At 40.4% G+C, this 23,059-nt stretch overlaps 1 protein-coding gene across 4 annotated transcripts in view; it reads right to left on the bottom strand.

The window, feature by feature from the left end:
- Window positions 1-18,545, bottom strand: part of RAD51 (RAD51 recombinase) — a 34,044-nt gene extending 15,499 nt beyond the window's left edge. The window contains exons 1-6 of one of the 4 annotated variants that reach the window (XM_079912240.1): window positions 18,209-18,545; window positions 14,497-14,617; window positions 14,241-14,343; window positions 9,966-10,103; window positions 2,080-2,197; window positions 58-149 (exon numbers count right to left, since the gene is read on the bottom strand). In XM_079912240.1, the coding sequence (XP_079768366.1) occupies window positions 58-149; window positions 2,080-2,197; window positions 9,966-10,103; window positions 14,241-14,327 (435 nt within the window). In that variant the 5' untranslated portion in view covers window positions 14,328-14,343; window positions 14,497-14,617; window positions 18,209-18,545. The other 3 variants (XM_079912241.1, XM_079912239.1, XM_079912242.1) reach the window with 3 other exon arrangements.
- Between the last annotated feature and the right edge of the window lie 4,514 nt (window positions 18,546-23,059).

Here is a 23,059-nt window from a genome sequence, read left to right as displayed (position 1 = left end):
GCTAATAACAGGAATCAACACATTCTTGCTGATCTGATTAGAGCCCCAACAGCTCACCTGGCATGTTACAGCCAACGTATGACAGATCTGGGTCTTCCCAGTTCGGAATTCTCCAAACATCTCTGTGATGGATCCAGTCTCAATTCCTCCTAATAGAAGAGCAATAAGAAACACCTCTTAGCACAATACAAATATTTAGAAACAATAGTCACAGAAATGTCCTAGGGGAACACTTTCCTGGTGGCGCAATGGTCAAGAATCCACCTGCCAGTGCAGGGGACATGGGTTTGATCCCTGGTCCGGGAAGATCCCACACGCTGCAGAGCAACTAAGCCCGTGCACCACAACTACTAAATCTGCACTCTAGAGCCCACAAGCCACAACTACTGAGGCTGTGTGCCACAACTACTGAAACCCATGTGCCTAGAGCGGATACTCTGCAACGAGAAGCCACCGCAATGAGAAGCCCACGTACTGCAATGGAGAGTAGCCCCCACTCACTGCAACTAGAGAAAGCCCACACGCAGCAATGAAGACCCAATGCGGCCAAAAATAAATAAACTTATATTTATAAAAAAAAGAAATGTCCTAGAAGCTCATCAGAAAGATGTTTACATAATTTAGAACCCCAATTTTCAACAAGCAGTAATTTTAAAAATACTTTTTATTTTGGAATAATTCTAGATTCATAGAAAATTTCAAAGAAATGTACAGAGAGGGCCTGTGAATTCTTCACCCAGCCTCCCTCAATGTTAACGTTTTACATAACTATAATACAGTATCAATATCAGAAAACTGATATGGATACAATCCACAGAGCTTATTCAGATTTCTCCAGGTATATATGCACTCATTTGTGTGTGTGTAGTTCTATGCAATTTTATCACATCTGTAGCTTCATTTCACTATCACCACAAATCAATATACAGAACTATGCCATCACAAGTCAATAAGCAGTCATTTCAAAAAATAAATTATAAATAATATCTAATGTTTACCAAATGTCTCTTGTGTATCTGGCATTGTGCTATGTATTTATATATATATCAATTCATTTAATTCCAATAACTTATAAGGTAGGAAGTCTTTTTTTTAATAAATTTATTTATTTATGGCTGTATTGGGTCTTCGTTGCTACGCACGGGCTTTCTCTAGTTGTGGTGAGCGGGAGCTACTCTTCGTCGTGGTGCACGGGCTTCTCATTGCAGTGGCTTCTCTTGTTGTGGAGCACGGGATCTAGGCGTGTGGGCTCAGTAGTTGTGGCTCGTGGGCTCTAGAGTGCAGGCTCAGTAGTTGTGGCCCATGGGCTTAGTTGCTCCGTGGCATGTGGGATCTTCCTGGACCAGGGTTTGAACCCATGTCTGCTGCATGGGCAGGCGGATTCTTAACCACTGCGCCACCAGGGAAGTCCCGGTAGGAAGTCTTTTTGTCCTCATTATGAACATAAGAAAACCGAGGCGTAGACCACAATAAGTAGTCTGCACCATGTAATACAGCCAGTAAATGCTGAGCGGGGAACAGGAGAGAAAGCAAATGCTCAAATTTGAGTGTGATTCCTGAACCCATGCTATTTTGTGCCCTAAAAAAAAAAGGAAACTTGAATGATCGAATATTTGGGGAAGCAACAAGGACCAAATCTAACTCTGCAAAAATTTAAGACAGCAGTGCTTTCAAAAGTTCAAAACCTTTACAGCTTTCCATAAAGTCCTGAAGATTAGTGTGCACTACAATGTATTGATACTACAAAGTAGTATTCAAGCATGGAGTGTTTTAACCAGTCATCAGATTTTCTACCTTGTGGTAGATAAAAGGTTATAATTATTCTTTAGGCAGAGGGAGCTTACTCTCAGAATGTAATATTAAATGGAGATTAAATTATTTAATTGGCAGATAATTTTAGTATTTTTTAAGTCAAGTACCACCCTCCAGCAGTCTTCCTTCTTCAATGTGAATACTTCTCTTTATTTCTTAATTCTATCAAACACATAAACCCGACCCAAATATTTTATTTAGTTATATTCTATAACCTGGATGCTTTGCTAACCGCAGTTCACAGCACAGGATAAGGGATTACTATACCTTGAAGTAGTTTGTCAAGCTCTTTGGAGCCGGTAGTAATCTGTATGATCTCAGACCGCCTTTGGTGGAACTCAGTTGCAGTGGTGAAACCCATTGGAACTAATTTAGCTGCCTCAGTCTGGGGAAAAATAAGAAATGCCAAATCGATGAAATACGCTTAGTAAAAACCAGGCATACAGTGGGAAGAGATAACATCTAACAAAATTTCCAGAATGATCTCTCTTTAAAAAGTTATCAGGCTTCTCTGGTGGTGCAGTGGTTAAGGATCCGCCTGCCAATGCAGGGGACACGGGTTCAAGTCCTGATCTGGGAAGATCCCACATGCTGTGGAGCAACTAAGCCTGTGCGCCACAACTACTGAGCCTGCGCTCTAGAGCCTGCAAGCCACAACTACTGAGCCTACGAGCCACAACTGCTGAAGACCGGGCGACTAGAGCCCATGCTCCACAACAAGAGGAGCCACTGCAATGAGAAGCCCACGCACTACAATGAAGAGTAGCCCCCGCTTGCCGCAACTAGAGGAGGGCTGTGCACAGCAACGAAGACCCAATGCAGCCAAAAATAAATAAATAAATTTATAAAAAATAATAAATAAATGCATTCACAAATACATGGAAATTAAACATTACATTCCTAAATAACCAATGAATCAAAGAAATCACAAGGGAATTTAGTAAATTCATTGAGATGAATGAAAATGAAAACAAAACATACCAAAACGTATGGGATGCAGCAAAAGCAGTGCTTAAAGGGAGATTTATAGCTGTAAATGCCTATATTAGAGAGATCTTAAATCAATAACGTAACCTTCCCACCTTAAGTTACTGAAGAAAGAGCAAACTAAACATAAAGCAAGAAGGAAGAAGATAAAATTTGAGTAGAAACTAGTAAAATAGAGAATAGAAATACAATAGAGAAAAATCATCGAAACCTGAAGTTGGTTCCTTGAAAAAATAAGCAAAATTGATTTAAAAAGACTCAAATCACTAAAATCAGAAATGAAAGAGGGGACATTACTACCAACATTACAAAAATAAATATATGCCAACAGATAACTTATAAGAAATACAGAAATCCCTAGAAAGACACAAACTATCAAAACTCACTTAAGTAGAAAAAGAATCCAAGTCCAGGCCCCAAATAATTAGCTGAGCTTGAATCTAAATTCAGTAAAATAAATTGTTTGAGTTGGAAGGAAGGAAGGGAGGGAGGGAGGGAGGGAGGGAGGGAGGGAGGAGAAAATCTGGATAGATCTATAGCAAGTAGAGATTAAACCTGTAATTTAAAAACTTTCCACAAAGGGAGAAAACCAATAAATGGCTGAATCGTGGGTTTGCATTATTCTCTAAACTTCTCTATATGCTTAATACTTCACTTGAAAACTCCTTACAATGTTTATATTATAGTTATTGCAGAACCAAATGGTGTGCTAGAAATACAATTCTTTCACTAAGCTTCCAATGTTAACAACCGATGTCTCTCAAAGATTTCTGTCAAATTCAAATGAATTCTTTTTTATATGCCGCTAGTTTCAAAATCATGCTCCATTTTACCTTGATTTTATATCTGAGGAATATCTTTCTCTAGTACTCTCTGACTTTATCATTTCTCAAATTTTTCAACCTCTCAATCTTACTATGTATTCTGCTAATCCTTTTCCCCCCTGAAGGTATCCTTTTCTTCTGCAAATGGGGCTATCTGCTCTCCAGGCTATCTACTGTCCTGGGCTTTCCTTCACCGACTATTTGAGTTGGAGTCTCTCCAACCTAGATCCTATGTTTCCTGCCCTCATTTTAGTAAAGTATATCCTCAAGTAACTTCCTAAGAAAGAATAGGATGAGAGAAAAATGTTCTGAATTCTTGTATTTCTGAAAATGTTGTATTCTGCTCTAACACTGGGTGAATAATATTGCTACAAATAGAATTCTAGGTTTAAAATTATTTACCCTCAGAATTTTGAAGGCATTGCTCTACTAGCTTCTACCATCCAGATTTCTAATAAGAAATGTGCTATCTTTTTGATTTTTGTTCCTTTAGAGGTCACTTACATTTTTCTCTCTGAAATCTTTCAGAATCTTCTCCTTATAATTGGTATACTGAAAATTTCACACTGAGGAGTCTAGGTGTGCATCTTTGACACTCTGTGGGGCCTTAGACTTCTGCTTCCCTTTAGCTCTGGGAAATCTTGTATTATTTCTTTGAGAATTTTCTTTCCTTCTTTATTCCTATAACTTTTACTAATCTTCAGGAAGAATGAAAATTAGAAAATAAAAATACTAAAGAGAGGGGATAAGAACTATAAACCAATATTTAACTCTAGTTAATATATGCTAAAATATTTAGGGGGAAGTGTACTGACATCTACAACTGTCTTCGAAAAGCATAAAAAAAATCCCAGATGGACTGATGGCTGGATAGAGAGATAAATAAGTATATTAAAATGTTAATAGCAGTGTCTAGGTGGTGGATAAATAAGTGTTCATTGTAACATTCTTTCAACTTCCCAGTAAGTTCAAAAATTTTAATCAAAAATGTGAAGTAAAAAAACCAAACTCATAGGAGATGTTTTCCCTTCTTGTCATTTTAAGCTCGACATTTTCTAGTCTATGAGCTCTTAAAGGAACAGATTATAACCAAAGTGAAATTTTAAGTAAAAACCATGCCAACTGCCTAATCTGGCAGAACTTGACTTCTATTATTTTGTTTATATAAGCTTGCTTTCATCTGTCTTAAATCTGTAGGAGTTTTCAATGTCTGACAAGGAGTTTTTTATGTCTGACAAGGCATAAGCAAAGGTCAGGATCTGTTCAGTCACAAAAACAGATGCCCAGAAATCAACAACATATAGACTTTAGGGACACCTACTGGCTTAATATCACAATCTTTCAAAGAGGTATTAGGTATTCAGAATTCTTACTTATTCAATTAAGTTACCACTTCAACAAATTTATTTATTTGAGCAATCCAATAAATGACAACTTCATACTTCATGGATGGCAACATCTTTAAGGGTTTAAATTAAGAATTACTTATAATTTTTGAGCCCACTGAATTAATACTATAAAATAACAGTGCTTAAAAATTCAAAGCTCAGGGCTTCCCTGGTGGTGCAGTGGTTGAGAGTCCACCTGCCGATGCAGGGGACACGGGTTCGTGCCCCGGTATGGGAAGATCCCACATGCCGCGGAGTGGCTGGGCCCGTAAGCCATGGCCGCTGAGCCTGCGTGTCCGGAGCCTGTGCTCCGCAACGGGAGAGGCCACAGCAGTGAGAGGCCCGCGTACCACAAAAAAAAAAAAAAAAAAAAAAAAAAAAAATCAAAGCTCTTAGTATAATACACAATAAAACAGAATTTACTGGGTTGTATATATATTATTATATGAGATATTAAATAAATCTCAGATATTGTCCATCTGACTAGGTTATGTGGCAGAACTACATGTACTGAAGCTGTAGGATGCATTTTTTGAAGATTCTTTAGCGTGTGAAGATTATTTTTCATAGAAAATTCTGTATAACAATAGTCAACACAAACTATAAATATATAATTTTATAAATTAAATACTTGCTTTGCACTACAGAAAACTCCAAGAGTAAAGATAAACTCTGTAACAACATACAAGCGTACTTCATTTTATTGCCCTTCATTTTATTGTGCTTCACAGATACTGCGTTTTACAAATTGAAGGTTTGTGGCAACCCTGTGTTGAGCAAGTCTATATGCACCATTTTTCCAAAAGCATTTGCTCTCTTCATGTCTCTGTGTCACATTTTGGTAATTCTCACAGTGTTTCAAACTTTTTCATTATTATTACATTTATTACAATTATTATTACATATTACATTTGTAATGGTGATCTGTGGTCAGTGGTCTTTGATGTTACTATAATTGTTTTGGGCTGCCAAAAACCACGCCTATATAAGACTGAACTTAATTGATAAATGTTTTGTGTGTTCTGACTGCTCCACCCACTGGCAATTCCCCCATCTCTCCCTCTCCTCAGGCCTCCCTATTCCTTGAGACACAACAATATTGAAATTAGGCCAATTAATAACCCTACAGTGGCCTCTAAGTGAAGTTAGAGGAGGAAAGGAGTGACGTTGCACATCTCTCACTTTAAATAAAAAACTAGAAATGATTAAGCTTGGTTGAGGAAGGCATGTCGAAAGCTGAAATAGGCCGAAAGCGAGGCATCTTGTGCCAAACTGTTAGCCAAGTTGTGAATGCAAAGGAAGTTCTTGCAGGAAATTAAAAGTGCTACTCCAGTGAACACATGAATGATAAGAAAGAGAAACAGCGTTACTGCTGACATGGAAAAAATTTTAGTAGTTTGGGTAGAAGATCAAAGCAGCCACAACATTCCCTTTAGCCAAAGCCTAATCCAGAGCAAGGCCCTACTCTCTTCAACTCAGTGAAGGCTGAGGGAGGTGAGGAAGCCGCAGAAGAGAAGTGTGAAGCTAGCAGAGGTTGGTTCATAAGGTTTAAGGAAAGAAGCCATCTCCATAACATTCAAGAGCAAGGTGAAGCAGCAAGTGCTGACGTAGAAGCTGCAGCAAGTTATCCACAAGATCTAGCTAAGATAATGAATGAATCTGGCTACCCTAAACAACAGACTTTCAATGTAGACGAAATGGTCTTATATTGGAAGAAGCCATTGAGGACTTTCACAGCTACAGAAGAGAAGTCAATGCCTGGCTTCAAAGTTTCAATGGACCAGTTGACTCTCATTTTAGGGGCTAATGCCGCTGGTGACTTTAAGTTGAAGCCAATGTTCATTTACCATTCTGAAAATCCTAGGGCCCTTAAGAATTATGCTAAATCTATTCTGCTTGTGCTCTATAAATGTAATGACAAAGTCTGGATGATGGCACATCAGTTTACAACATGGTTTACTGAATATCTTAAACCCACTTTGAGACCTACTGCTTAGAAAAAAGATTCCTTTCAAATTTTATTGCTCATTGACAATGTACCAGGTCACCCAAGAGCTCTGATGGAGATGTACAATGAGATTTAATGTTGTTTTCATGCCTGCTAACACAACTTCCATTCTGCACCCTGTGGATCAAGGAGTAATTTCACCTTTCAAGTCTTACTATTTAAGAAATACACCTTGTAAGGCTATAGTAGCCATAGATAGTGATTCCTCTGATGGATCTGGGCAGTCAGCTGAAAACCTTTTGAAAAGGATTCACTATTCTAGATGCCATTATGAACATTCGTTAAAAAAAAAAGTATATATATAAACAACAACAACATTCGTGGTTCATGAGAAAAGATCAAAATATCATTAAACAGAAGTCTCGAAGAAGTTGATTCTTACCCTCACGGTGACTCTAACAGGTTCAAGACTTCAACAGAGGAAGTAAATACAGATGTGGTGGAAAAAACAAGTGAGACAGGCTGGGACCTGGGACCCTTTGCTGCAGTGCTGCAATGCTTGCACCTGGACACACCTCTCCTTGAGCAACAAAATACAAAGAAACTGTATGGGACAAAAAATAACTGTCTGCATGCACAATTAGGGCAAATTCTGGACAAAACATACAAAGAGACCAAAAAACCCAACTGTCACTTTTGAAGAGCCTGGAGCAAAAGGAGGGTACTGCCATGCACCCTACACGAAACACGGACTAAGGGATGGGCAAACCACCTAAGCCACCCCTCCAGCCCGACGCCTGGACACACCCCTACCCTCACCCCACGTAAAGAACAAGCTCACCCCCACTCAGGGAGCGAGCAAGCAAAGGAGGCTGCTGTTTGTTCTCGCTCCCCCCTGCTGCAGCAGGGGCCCCAATAAAGCCTTGCCTGAATTTCTTGTCTGGCCTCTGATCAATTTCCATTGATTAAGAAGGCCAAGAACCCTGGTTGGTAACAAAAGAATGAGAAGTAGAGCTTGAAGGTGTGGCTGAAATGCTGCAGTGTCATGATAAAACTTTCATGGATGAGGAGTTTCTTCTTATGGATAAAAAGAGAGGTTTCTTAAGATAGAATCTACTCCTGGTAAAGATGCTGTGAAGACCCTGGTGAAATGACAACAAAAGATTTAGAACATGACATAAACTTGGTTGATAAAGCAGTGCCAGGGTCTGAGAGGACTGATTACCAATTTTGGAAAAATTTCTACGTGGGTAAAATGCTATCAAATAGCACTGCATATTACAGAGAAATCATTCATGAAAGGAAGAGTCAATATACGTGGCAAACTTCACTGTTGTCTTGTTTTAAGAAACTGCTGCAGCACCCCCAGCCTTCAGCAACCACCACCCGGATCAGTCAGCAGCCACTGACATGGAGGCAAGACCCTCACCAGCAAAAAGACTACAAATCACTGAAAGCTCAGATGATGGTTAGCATTTTCTAGTAATGAAGTATTTTTAAATTAAGGTATGTACATTGTTTTTGTAGATGTAATACTATTGTATACTTAATAGACTACAGAACAGTATAAACACAACTTATATGCACTGGGAAACAACAAAGTTCGTGGCACTTTACTGCAATATTTGCTTTATTATGGTGGTCTGGAACCTAACCTGCTATTATCTCCAAGGTATAGCCTGTAAATACCAAAGGATAAGTGCATAAAATAAAATGTAATCACAGGGTATGAATGCTAAAGGAATATATGAAGCAAGAAAAATGAATAGTAGCTGTAAGACTTCGGAGGGAAATGAGAAAGGATCACAGTATATCAGGATGAAAATAATTGGATTCTAGTCTTAGTTCTGTGACTAACTGCATGACTTTGGATAAATAATTGAATCACTGTGCCTAAGTTTCCTTATCTGTAAGACAGAGATAATACTGGTCCTGTCTTTCCCAGTGTCATTATGAGGCTAAGTGAGAATACTGTATATATGAAAGGGATGGGATTTCAAAGTTAAAGTGCTATAAGGGAACTCTACTCAATATTCTATAATAACCTATATGGAAAAAGAATATGAAAAAGAGTGGATATATGTATATGAATCACTTAGCTGTACACCTGAAACACAGCACTATAAATCAACTATATGCCAATATAAAATAAAAATTCAATTAAAAAAAAGTTTAAAAAAGTTAAAGTGCTATATAATATAAAGGGTTATTAAGTTACTACCTCATTTAGGTTAAGCCAGTGAAATCACTTTTATGTCATTTATTTAGGTTAAAAAAAACAAGCGTATGATTCATAATCACATTTTTCCTTATTATTAAAGAATCTTGCTTATGACTAGTTGACTAACAGATTATATACCCTGAGAGCCTAATTAACATGACTTTAATATTCAAGCAATAAAAACAGCTTTTCTATTTAAATTAATACATGTTTATCATAGAAACGGTAGAAACTTCAGAAAATTGAGGCAAAAATAAAAACTGGTCACATTCTCACCATCCAGAAACAATGTTAATATTTTAGTGTATCTATCCCCAGTGTATGTGCTATACATATATAAAAACACACATTTTTTTAAAAACAAAAACATATATGCACACAAACATGTTTTGTTAACCTGCTTTCTTATATCAGTAATATTTTCCTATGTCAATGGATATTCTTTGAAACTATTTTTTGTGGCTGCATACTAATGAGTGTATTTCTAAGGCATGAAATCATAATATCCAGAACGATAAGGTACATACCACTCACTGCTGGTGGGAGTGCAAACTGGTAGTCAACTTAGTATTATTTATGTCATAACCTGTGATACTGCAATTCCCTAAGAAAAATCCCAATTTAGGCAAGGAGGCACATACAAAGATAATCATCTGGTAATGCAGTCACTTCTGGAAAGGGGAAGAGGGTGACACAGGAGGGGTGGAAGGAGGAAGACTGTAGCCTTTCACTGTACACCCTTTCGTACCACTACTGCCTCCCTCGGTCACACAAACAGTACTTACCAGAATTTTATCAGCTTTGGCTTCACTAATCCCCTTAATATTTATTAGCTCCTTCTTTGGTGCATAGGCAACAGCCTCCACAGTATGGAATCCAGCTTCTTCCAATTTCTTCACGTCATTGGCATGTATGCCACATTGCTGCAAGTGAAGAAAACTGTGGATAAATTTAAGCTTCGATTCCCTCATCTGTCTAATGTGGTTATTTGTCCTACCTACTTCACAGAGCTCTTTTTAACTGTGATATTATACACAAAAGCTTTGAAAAGTATGACCTAAAATTTGAGGCATTTAATAACAAATTATCAACCTATTCATTATCAAAACCAGTGGGGGTTGTTTTGAATTTTATTTATTTTTTATACAGCAGGTTCTTATTAGTTATCCATTTTATACATATTAGTGTATATATGCCAATCCCAATCTCCCAATTCATCCCACCACCACCACCACTTTCCCCCCTTGGTGTCCATGTTTGTTCTCTACACCCGTATGACAGTCTCTAGGATCCATCCATGTCTCTACAAATAACCCAATTTCATTCCTTTTTATGGCTGAGTAATATTCCATTGTATATATGTACCACATCTTTTTTTTTTTTTTTTTTTTTGCGGTACGTGGGCCTCTCCCTGTTGTGGCCTCTCTCGTTGCGGAGCACAGGCTCCGGACGCGCAGGCTCAGCGGCCATGGCTCACGGGCCCAGCCGCTCCGCGGCATGTGGGATCTTCCCGGACCAGGGCACGAACCCGTGTCCCCTGCATCGGCAGGCGGACTCTCAACCACTGCGCCACCAGGGAAGCCCCATCTTTTTAAATTAAAAAAAATTCTTTTATCTTTGGCTGCATTGGGTCTTCATTGCTGTGCATGGGCTTTTCTCTGGTTGTGGCGAGCGGGGGCTACTCTTCGTTGTGGTGCACAGGCTCCTCATTGCAGTGGCTTCTCTTGTTGTGGAGCACGGGCTCTAGGCACGCAGGCTTCAGTAGTTGTGGCACACGGGCTCAGTAGTTGTGGCTCGTGGACTCTAGAGGGCAGGCTCAGTTGTGGTGCATGGGCTCAGTTGCTCCGTGGCATGTGGGATCTTCCCGGACCAGGGCTCGAATCCGTGTCCCCTGCATTGGCAGGAGGATTCCTAACCACTGTACCACCAGGGAAGCCCCCACATCTTCTTTATCCATTCATCTGTCGATGGGCATTTACGGTGCTTCCATGACCTGGCTATTGTAAATACTGCTGCAATGAACTTTGGGGTGCATGTGTCTTTTTGAATTATGGTTTTCTCTGGGTATATGCCCAGCAGTGGGATTGCTGGGTCATATGGTAATTCTATTCTTACTGTTTTAAGGAACCTCCATACTGTTCTCCATAGTGGCTGTATCAATTTACATTCCCACCAACAGTGCAAGAGGGTTCCCTTTTCTCCACACCCTCTCCAGCATTTGTTGTTTGTAGATTTTCTGATGATGCCTATTCTCACCAGTGTGAGGTGATACCTCATTGTAGTTTTGATTTGCATTTTTCTAATAATTAGTGATGTTGAGCAGCTTTTCATGTGCTTCTTGGCCATCTGTATGTCTTCTTTGGAGAAATGTCTATTTAGGTCTTCTGCCCATTTTTGGATTGGGTTGTTTGTTTTTTTTTAATATTGAGCTGCATGAGCTGTTTATATATTTTAAAGATTAATCCTTTGTCCATTGATTCGTTTGCAAATATTTTCTCCCATTTTGAGGGTTGTCTTTTCATCTTGTTTGTAGCTTCTTTTGCTTTGCAAAAGCTTTTAAGTTTCATTAGGTCCCATTTGTTGTTTTTATTTCCATTACTCTAGGAGGTGGATCAAAAAAGATCTTGCTGTGATTTATGTCAGAGTGTTCTTCCTATGTTTTCCTCTAAGAGTTTTTTATAGTGTCCTGTCTTATATTTAGGTCTCTAATCCATTTTGAGTTTATTTTTGTGTATGGTGTTAGGGAGTGTTCTTATTTCATTCTTCTACATGTAGCTGTCCACTTTTCCCAGCACCACTTATTGAAGAGACTGTCTTTCCTCCACTGTATATCCTTGCCTCGTTTGTCATAGATTAGTTGACCACAGGTGCAGGGGTTTATCTCTGAGCTTTCTATCCTGTTCCATTGATCTATATTTCTGTTTTTGTGCCAGTACCATAGTGTCTTGATTACTGTAGCTTTGTAGTATAGTATGAAGTCAGGGAGTCTGATTCTTCCAGCTCTGTTTTTTTCCCTCAAGACTGCTTTGGCTATTCGGGGTCTTTTGTGTCTCCATACAAATTTTAAGATTTTTTTGTTCTAGTTCTGTAAAAAATGCCATTGGTAATTTGATAGGGATTGCATTGAATCTGTAGATTACTTTGGGTAGTATAGTCATTTTCACAATATTGATTCTTACAATCCAAGAACATGGTATGTCTCTCAATCTGTTTGTGTCATCCTTGATTTCTTTCATCAGTGTCTTATAGTTTTCTGAGTAGAGGTCTTACCTCCTTAGGTAGGTTTATTCCTAGGTATTTTATTCTTTATGTTGCAATAGTGAATGGGATTGTTTCCTTAATTTCTCTTTCTAATCTTTCATTGTTAGTGTATAGGAACGCAAGAGATTTCTGTGCATAAATTTTGTATCCTGCAACTTTACCAAATTCATTGATTAGTCCTAGTAGTTTTCTGGTGGCATCTTTAGGATTCTCTATGTATAGTATCATGTCACCTGCAAACAGTGACAGTTTTACTTCTTCTTTTCCAATTTGTATTCCTTTTATTTCTTTTTCTCCTCTGACTGCCGTGGCTAGGACTTCCAAAACTATGTTGAATAATAGTGGCAAGAGCGGACATCCTTGTCTTGTTCCTGATCTTAGAGGAAATGCTTTCAGTTTTTCACCACTGAGAATGATGTTTGCTGTGGGTTTGTCGTATATGGCCTTTATTATGTTGAGGTAGGTTCCCTCTATGCCCACTTTCTGGAGAGCAAAACCAGTAGTTTTAAACTAGCACTATGTATATTAAAATAGACTCTTGTCATGAATTGGATTAAACCTGTAACTCTAAACCTTTTATGACTAGGATTCTAAATGAACTTTGAGACCCTGGGCCCTAAAAGCCCACTTTAAACATTTCCCAATGTTTTCCACATCAAGCACACATAAAAAAATATGTTTTACACTAAGCTAGGATAAACAGCTAACACTGCCCCAGAGCTAAGGGAAGCATATCTTAGCATAACCTTTTTGTAGCACAATCACTGGAAAGCTCTGTTTTAACAATTGATAGTAAAGATGGAGAAAACTACTTTTGGTCAGGGATTTATATACCACTTCTCAAAAACAAACCACCCAAAGGCACTTCTTTCTCCGTATATACAAAGTCAGCTTTGATTTTTATTAGCCACCAAAACCATGACTTCTAGGACAGCATGAATTATTAGGGGGATGTGTATGTATCTGGGGGTCAGGGAAGGTTTGGGAGAGGGGAGAGAATAGTACCTGCCCATAGAAACCTGTCTGTTATTAATATTTAAGCAAAAAGCAATACATATGTGTGGGTATAAGGATGCTCACTGAAACCAAAAGTTATGACTCTGAATTTTCCAATGTTTATCACAAACCCGTTTAAGTAACTTCCAGAGAGTGGAAGCTTAGGGGGCAACGGGAAGAATATGCATAAAGAGACAGAAGAATGAAGGCTTTCTCAGCTTTTCATCCTGCTTCTTTCAGCCCAAGTCAACTGCACTCACTCTGGGGCCTCTGTACAATGAACAGAAATAGTGCAAGGCCCCAGCTCTGGTGCTTGATGTTCTTCTGCAGAGTCTTGAACTCTCACAACGTAACCCCAAGCCCTTCTCTCTGCCTATGACAGCTGTCTTCCTAGTAACTTCAGCACAGATCGAGGTCAGTGGAGAGACATTGTTCCTCTCCCCTTCCTGCATAGCTGGCCCAGGCCATTGTAATTCCCTGGACAGTAATTTCATACTTAGTACAAATAGCAGAGACTCTACCATGGGATCATAGGGCTTCTTAGTTTCTGACATACAGCTCTAAGAAAGAAAAATGATAATGTAGTAGAAGAATTCTTGACAAAAAAAGAGATCTGGCCAGATGTGTTTAGCAACTGTCTTAAGCCTTTCCACAGAATCCTTGACAACCCTCCTGAAAACTCTAATTTGGATTTTGACCTTAGGTAGTAAACCAATGGTTTATGTAAAGGTTGTGATTTCTCCCAATAGGTAGAACAATCTTGTCCAGCATTATAATTCTAAAATTAGCAACCAAGCACATACCTCTAATCGAGAAATAGGTTGTGGGCCAAAGCTCTCTTCTTCCACTGAAGTATCTGCATTTGCGTCAAGCTGCATCTGCATAGCCATTACTTAGTGTTCAATACTGAAAAGTACAGATGGCCATCAGGAAGAACACTAGAGAAAGTACAGAGCTGCAAACATAGTTTTACAATAAATCTCTTCAAGAATTACTTGCTAGGCTTTTGGCTTAATCACTGACATACCCATGGCAGGAAAAAGAAAAAAAATCTCTCACCAGCCTTCTCTTCCACCTAGATAGCTGTATCAGAAAGACTTTAGGAGGAGCCAGCACTATCTTGCTTCTATAAAGTAGAACAGCTTGGACTCCCCTGGTGGTGCAGTGGTTAAGAATCCGCCTGCCAATGCAGAGGACACGGGTTCCATCCCTGGTCCGGGAACATCCCACACGCCGAGGAGCAACTAAGTCTGTCACCACAACTACTGTAGCCTGGGTGCCCTAGAGCCCGCACGCCGCAACTACTGAAGGCCACACACCTAGAGCCCGTGCTCCGCAACAAGAGAAGCCTGCGCTCCGCACAAGAGAAGCCCGCGTGCAGCAACGAAGACCCAACGCAGCCAAAAAATAAAATTAAAAAAAAAAAAAAGAGACGAACAGCTTAACTAGATCAACTATATCCCTCTGTTCCCCTGCTTTATATTCCTTAAGGATAGGGGCCAAGTCTCATTTATTTGTATACACCTCATGATACATGATAAATCTTAGGTACATCTTAGGTGTTTGGTAAATATTTGGCAAGTGAATGCAGACTTTCCAGAACTCTACTTTAAAAAAAAAAAAAATCGATGAAAGGTTAAACTGTTTCAGTTCCATTGTTCCCTTCCAGAAAGCAGGGTTTTGGGGTGGTGGGACAGGAGTGAAACAAAGGTACAGAATAATTGCCATAAGCCTCCATTCCTGATAGAGAAACAATGGACTGAGATGAGAGAAGTATCCCCACCTTAGGCAAGGATGGCTTGCAGTCACACAGTTTGCTTCTAATAGAAGTGTATGAAATTTAAAGATCACCCTTTTTTTTTGGGGGGGGGGGGCTGTGCGGCATGTGGGATCTTAGTTCCCCAATGAGGGATCGAACCCGCACTCCCTGCATTAAAATTGCGGAGTCTTAACCACTGGACCACCAGGGAAGTCCCATAAAGATCACCATTTTAATCAATTCCAGACCTCACTGAATGCACAAATGAATAAATAACATGGAATTACCTTGCTCAGTTTGAAATCTTCCATATAAATATAAGGCCTATACCAAAGTCAGATTATTTTGATAGAGTTATGACTGCTCAGGTTGAAAAGAATGAAGAACAAAAAGATTTCTATTATGAGGTATTAGTAAAAGCAAACAAGTTTTGATGGCCACAAGAATAAATGTACTTAAATCTGGACAATTTAACAAGCAAGATAAATTTAACTCAAAAGACAACAGATGGGCTTCCCCGGTGGCACAGTGGTTGAGAGTCTGCCTGCTGATGCAGGGGACATGGGTTCGTGCCCGGGTCCGGGAAGATCCCACATGCCGCGGAGAGGCTGGGCCCGTGAGCCATGGCCGCTGAGCCTGCGCGTCCGGAGCCTGTGCTCCGTAATGGAGAGGCCATAACAGTGAGAGGCCCGCGTACCGCAAAAAAAAAAAAAAAAAAAAAAAAAAAGACAACAGATAAGGGCTTCCCGGGTGGCACAGTGGTTAAGAATCCGCCTGCCAATGCAGTGAACACGGGTTCGAGTCCTAGTCTGGGAAGATCCCACATGCCACAGAGCAACGAAGCACGTGTGCCACAACTACTGAAGCCTGCGCACCTAGAGCCCGTGCTCCACAACGAGAAGCCACAACAGTGAGAAGCCCACGCACTACAATGAAGAGTAGCCCCCGCTCACCACAACTAGAGAAAGGCTGTGCGCGACAACAAAGACCCAATGCAGCCAAAAATAAATAAATAAAATTAACAGGAAAAAAAAAAGAAATCTCCATTCTTAGAGACTTGACAGAAGATAACCATTTGTTCTTGATTGGTTCAGGTGTAGCTCTTAGATGGCATGTTTAGCATAATGTGAGTTTATGATAATTCCAAATATCAGAATCACCTGAATGCAGCTTAAATTTAAGTGTCTTCCTTCATAATTTATGAAAAAGATGGCTTGAACTGTATTCATATAGCAATAACCAAAAAGCAAAAGACTGAAAAACTAGACTGTATTTAAATTTAGAACTTCTATTCATCAAAAGTCACCACTGTGAGAATGAAGTCAAATGATAGTGAGGGGAGAAAATATTTACCACATATATAACTGGTAACCAGAATATACAAAGAATTCCTTCAAATCAGCAAAACAGACAGACAACCCAATAGAAAAATAGGCAAGAGATTTGACCAAGCACTGCATAACAGAAGATACCTAAATGGCTAATAAACATATCAACAAATGCTCAACTTCATTAATGATCAGGAAAATTAAAATTAAAACCACAAGGTAGGGCTTCCCTGGTGGCGCAGTGGTTCAGAGTCTGCCTGCCAGTACAGGGGACAAGGGTTCGAGCCCTGGTCTGGGAAGATCCCGCATGCCTCGGAGCAACTAGGCCCGTGAGCCACAACTACTAAGCCTGCGCATCTGGAGCTTGTGCTCCGCAACAAGAGAGGCCGCGATAGTGAGAGGCCCGCCCACCGCGATGAAGAGTGCCCACCCCCACCCCGCTTGCTGCAACTAGAGAAAGCCCTCGTGCAGAAACGCAGACCAAACACAGCCAAAAATAAATAAATAATTAAAAAAAAACAAACCAACAAGGTAATAGCTAAAATTTAAAAGACCGACAATACTAAGTATTAGCAAACGTGTGGAACAACTAAACACTCGTTCACTGCTGGTTTGAGTGTAAATTGGACAACTTTAGAAAACTGGTATTAAATATGGAAGGTGAAGATAGGCAAATGCTATGACCCAGGAATTTCACTACTCTGTGAAATTAACCCAATGAAAAGCATACACGTGTGCACCAAAATGTATGCAGGAATATTCTTTCTCAGCAGCCTTTCTCATACAAGTTAAAACTAGAAACAATCCCGATATCCGCCACCGGTATAATGAATAAGGAATACAACATAGGAACAAGAAAGAACTGTTAAATGCAAAGACATTTACAAACCTGCAGACAAAATGTTGAGCAAAGGCAGACACAAATATATAGTCTTCCTATATACAAAATTCAACAACGGGCAAAATTAGACAATGGTGTTAGTAGTCAACACTGTGGTTACCTCTGGGGAAAAGGGACAGTATTAGAGAAGGGGGCACAAGGGAGGCTTCTTGGGTGCTGACAGCATTCTATTTCTTGACCTGAGTGGTGATTACACAGATATATTCATTTTGTAATGATTCATGGAGCTGTAAACACTTTTGATCTGTGCATTTTTCTATTTGTATACTACACTTCACTTCAGAAGTTTAAGAAAAAACAACAAATCTCACTAGAGATCATTCCCTAGACATCACTTGAACGGTCTTCCGCATTAAAAAACGCAAATACCTTACTGGCAACTGGAGCTGGGAACTCTGTAAGCCAAACTTTGTGTAACGGAAAGGGCACTCACCAGAAATCCGGCTCTGGCTTAAGAGCTGTGACTTTTAAGTCACTACACCTCTCTGGATCTTGGGCTTCCTCGCCCACGCCCATAAAGTGGATGTTGCAAGTGAAGGCCAGTAAGGTTCCTCCCAGCTCTAGAATGCGCTTCTATTTTCGCCACAATGAGCTCCGAGGGTCGGACTAGCCCGGGCACAACCCTGCTCCGCCCCGCCCCGCCCCGCCATATCCGAGTTTTTTACTTGGCATGGAGGGGCCCCTAAGCCCGCTAAGGGAGCTGGGGCCCAAGTCTGGGTCCGGGTACGGGTTCGGGTCCGGCTTACGCGGTGGGAAGGGGCCAGGTCTGCGCCTCACACTCACCTCAGCCTGCAGCGTAACTCGCCCGGGCGGGCTGCGCGCTCCGACTACAGTCCGCCGGACCCGCGCGCGCCCGACCCCGGACGGACTGCAGACCCCCTCACCTGCACCCCACTTCTCTACGCCCTTGCTCCGGCCTTCTGCACGAAACCCAGGCGACTTTCAGCTCCTAACTGCGCTCCTGGGGCGCGTCTCAGCTCTCTTCAGGCCGCGGTCTCAGGCGGCAGCGTCCACTCCGTCTGCCGCCTTCGGAAATCCCGCCAAATCCTATTGGGCAGGGCCACGCCTGCGTCAACGTAACGTCTCCCCGCCCGTCTCGGGTCCGTCTCCCCGCCACTTCGGCTACTCGTGAGGCCGAGATAGGCCGAAAGAACTTGACTTCGCAGGATGTTTTGGGTTCCCCTCTTGTTTTTCTCCCTTACGACTAATTCAAAATTTGGAAGTTGCGTCCTTCTTCCCTTTACCAGATCGGGGACTACAACTCCCAAGAGGTAGTGGGCCGGTCCGAGACTACATCTCCCAATATGCACCGCGGGAGGGTGACGCAGCTTTAGCTCCTCACCACCTGTAGATAATATCTAGGCTTTTCGGAACTCTTGATCTGTTTCTTAAGCATCTAAACTGGGGTATTTGGTCCTTCAGGTTGCTTTGAACTCCAACTCAGTCAAATTCTGGAGCCAGGGGCTTTCTAGGCCCTTGTAGGTGGTGGAGCTGAGGACGCTCGAGTAGATGGATGAGGCTGGAACATAGAGCTAATGGAGGAGAGGAAGAAAGGACTGAAATATTAGTAAAGCTGTGGTACTTTATTGGAGATTTGCGGGACTCCAGAGGAAGGAGACATTGATTTTGAGAATGGAAATCTTATCGTGGTTAAAAGTTGATTACGGTTTTAAAGGTTGGGTAGGGTTTCCTGGGCGAAGAAGAGGAGATGAAAACATTAAAAGCGGATAGAGCAGCATGGGTATGGAAATTAACAGTGTGGTCAAGGAATACTGTTGTCTGATGAGGCAGGAGAAGTGCAGTAACAGGTGCTGAGACTGTTAAATTACGTTTATTTCAGGCTATGAAGAGGCTTAAGACCATTATAGAGCTTTGGCCTTTATTCTTTAGGTAATGGGGAAATCACTGAAAGTTCTTAACCTGATGAGTCATGTGCTTAGACCTGTTTTTTGTTCCCCACCACTTTATATTTGTGGAGTGCTTTAAAATTCATAAAGTTTTTATTTAATCCTCACACTGTTACCTTGTGGCATTGAAGGATAGATTTCAGGAGAGTGAGAGTAAAGACTACAAAAACTGTTAGGAAGCTCTTGCAATATTTCAGGCAAGAGAGGAAGGCCTGAGCTAGAGCAGTGACAGAGAGAACAGATTCAGGAAGCATTCTGGCGGTAGAATCAACCTTAGTGGTTATAGATGATACCTGGGGATAATAGTGAACTGCCTTCCATACCAGAGATACGCACCTTCACCTCCTATTCTTCACGTACTTTCCTCCTGAGAGCACCTGCAAACCCACAGCCCCTCTTGGCTGAGTGAAGATACATGACTTCGACCTTTCATTAAAATGGAATTCCTTTGGCTGTGTGGATGTCAAACCAGAGAAACCCCATCTGCAGAAAGATTAAGAAGTTTAGAGACTAAGAAAGTGGGAGAGAGTCATACAGAAAAAAACAGTTTTGAATTCTGACTGCTTTCCAGATCTTTCCAATTTCTCAGGGGCCCAGCAGCACTTAATGCTCTTGAGGTCCGTGAGATACCCCTATGTTCCAGTGATCTCCCATTTTTTTCTGCTTAAACAAATATGTCTTTTCGTCCAAGACAACCCACTAAGAAGTCGGAAATGAGACAAAATAGATTTCTTGATAACAGTTAAATTAGCAATCCATGAGAATATTTATAAATATGTAATTGAAAAGTTTTGAATACATCCTAAGTTACAATGTAAGTGACCTATCTGAAATCTCAAGGAGGCAACTTCTAATAAGACCAAAACTTAATCAGCAGAAATTTGATAATTCATCTCAAGAAAAAGTGATCTCATCAGTGTAGTCACCCTGGAGTACAGAAAGGGAAATCCAGAAAGGGAAACCCCATGTCACATCCAAGTGATCTATTTGAGTAGTGCAAGGACGATTCAATATTAGGAAGTCAGTTATAATTGGCTATATTAATAGGTCAAGGAGAAAAACCAAATGGTTAATTTCATCATATTGGAAAAGCATCTGTCAGGGAGGAAGAAATTTTCCTCTACCCTCCTAAGTTCTTCTGGCTGATCTAAGAATTAAATTGACGTAAGACAAGAAAATCAAACAAAATTTTAATAACATGTATAGCTGGGAGTGACCCAGGAAACCTGAGTTACTCCTCAAAACAGCAGAAACCCTCACCTTAAATACTGTCTTTAGTAAGGACAAAAGAGGATGTTGAGGGTAGTGGTTTAGGACTTCAAAAGAGAGGAAGGCAGTTCACAAGCAGATGGAAAAGCAAACGTTTGGCAAATAAATGTTTATTTGGCCATGCAGAGACAATGGAACACAGAGTGGACTTGTTTTAGGCAATTAGGGGGAAGGTCAAAGTTATTTCCTGACCTTGATTGGGCCTTGATTGTTTTCAACTCGAAATAACCCACAAACCAAAGAGACATTTTGGTGTGCCAAGTTTTTCTCCCCTACATATCCAATAAAATTCAACATAAATTCCTGATTAAGGGGAAAAAACGGTAAAAAGGAATTAGATATTTGCTTAACATGATCAGTAATATATAGATACAGATATCCCAGACAAGCTGCCATCATCTCTTTGCTAATGAAATGTTAGAAACACTTTCATTAAAATCAAGAACAAAATTATCTATTGCCACTATTATTTACTATTGTGCAAAAAGTGCTACTAAGTGTAATAACAAAAGAATGAAATAATAAAAGATAAAAAACAAATAATAAAAGATGCATATCTTGGAAAAGATTTACAGATATGATTATATGCCTGGATAGTTTAAGGGACAATAAGAGAGTACATTAGTGTAGCTAATTACGTATAAAAAGATCAGAGCTTTATTAAGTGCTAACAATAACTAGATAATGTAATGGAAAAAAAGATCCCATTCAAAGTAGCAACAAAACCCATAAATGTCTAGGAATAAACTTTAAGAAATGTTCAGGACCTGCATGGAGAGATCTCTAAAACTATGTTCACAGAAGAGCTCAATGTTATAAAGTTGAAAATTCTCCCAAATCAGTGAATTCCTAATAGAAATCCCAATGGGATTTGTGGCAATCACTGTGGGTTGCCTACCCAACAGACACTGCTCTTCTTTATGGCTAAGAGAAACTAGTATGTGGAAGGATGCTCTCTAGTAAGATTTTTGGATGACTTTGTCTTCACCTGCATTCTTTTGTATATGGTTTGAACTTTTGGTACAAATTTGTTTTGACTTTATGATGATAGTTTTAAATTGTAACAAAAATATAAAATATCTTGGAATAAACTTAATGAGAAAAGTGTACATCAAAGGAAACTTTAAGATATTAAAGAAAGGCCTTCCTTGGTGGCGCAGTGGTTAAGAATCTGCCTGCTAATGCAGGGGACACAGGTTCAAGCCCTGGCCAGGGAAGATCCCACATGCCGCGGAGAAACTAAGCCCGTGCGCCACAACTACTGACCCTGTACTCTAGAGCTCGTGTGCCACAACTAGAGCCCACGTGCCACAACTACTGAAGCCTGCGCACCTAGAGCCTGTGCTCCGCAACAAGAGAAGCTGCTGCAACGAGAAGGCTGCACACCGCAACGAAGAGTAGCCCCTGCTCGCCTCAACCAGAGAAAGCCTGTGCACAGCAACAAAGACCCAACGCAGCCAAAAATAAAAAAATTAAAAAAATAAATTAAAAAAAAAGATATTAAAGAAGGACACAAAACAGAAAAGCATACTATCTACTTGTAATGGAAGACTCAACATCTTTCTTTTTTAATTAATTAATTAATTAATTATTTGGCTGCACTGGGTCTTCGTTGCTGTGCGCGGGCTTTCTCTAGTTGTGGCCAGTGGGGGCTACTCTTGGTTGCAGTGCATGGGCTTCTCATTGCGGTGGCTTCTCGTTGCGGAGTACAGGCTCTAGGCACGCAGGCTTCAGTAGTTGTGGCACACAGGCTCAGTAGTTGTGGCTCGTGGACTCTAGAGCACAGGCTCAGTAGTTGTGGCACACAGGCTTAGTTGTTCCACTGCATGTGGGATCATCCAGGAGCAGGGCTTGAACCTGTGTCCCCTGCATTGGCAGGGGGATTCTTAACCACTGAACACCAGGGAAGTCCAAGACTCAACATCTTAAAGACAGCAGTCCTCCATTAGTTGATCTTTAATTTTAATACAACATGATCTCAGTAAAAATACCAACAAGGTTTTTATTTTGGAACTGAACAAGCTAGTTCTCACATTTATATGGTAAAATAAAAAGCAAGAAGAGCCATGAAAATCCTGAAATAAAAGGGCCTGAACTGACCAGCTATTAAAACAAATTATAAAACTACAATAATTAAAATGTACTTGTGCTAAAAAGATAGGTCAATGGCACAGACTAGTTATCCCAGTGTCATAGTTTCCTATCACTGCTAGTAACAAATTACCACAAATTTAGTGGCTTAAAACAAGAAAGATGTATTATCTTACAATTCTGGAAGTCAGAAATCCTAAATTCTGAGTTTCACTGGGCTAAAATCAAGGTGTTGGCAGAATTGTGTTCCTTCTGGAGGTCCTAGGAGAGAGTCTATTTCCTTGCTTTTTCCAGGTTTTAGAGGCACCTGCATTCTTTGCCTTGAGGCCCCTTCCTCCATCTTCAAAGCCAACAATCACTTTGACCT

The sequence above is a fragment of the Stenella coeruleoalba genome, assembly GCF_951394435.1.
Source record: "Stenella coeruleoalba genome assembly, chromosome: 2".
Classification (NCBI taxonomy): Eukaryota; Metazoa; Chordata; class Mammalia; order Artiodactyla; family Delphinidae; genus Stenella; species Stenella coeruleoalba.
This window is presented reverse-complemented; position numbering and strand designations above follow the sequence as displayed.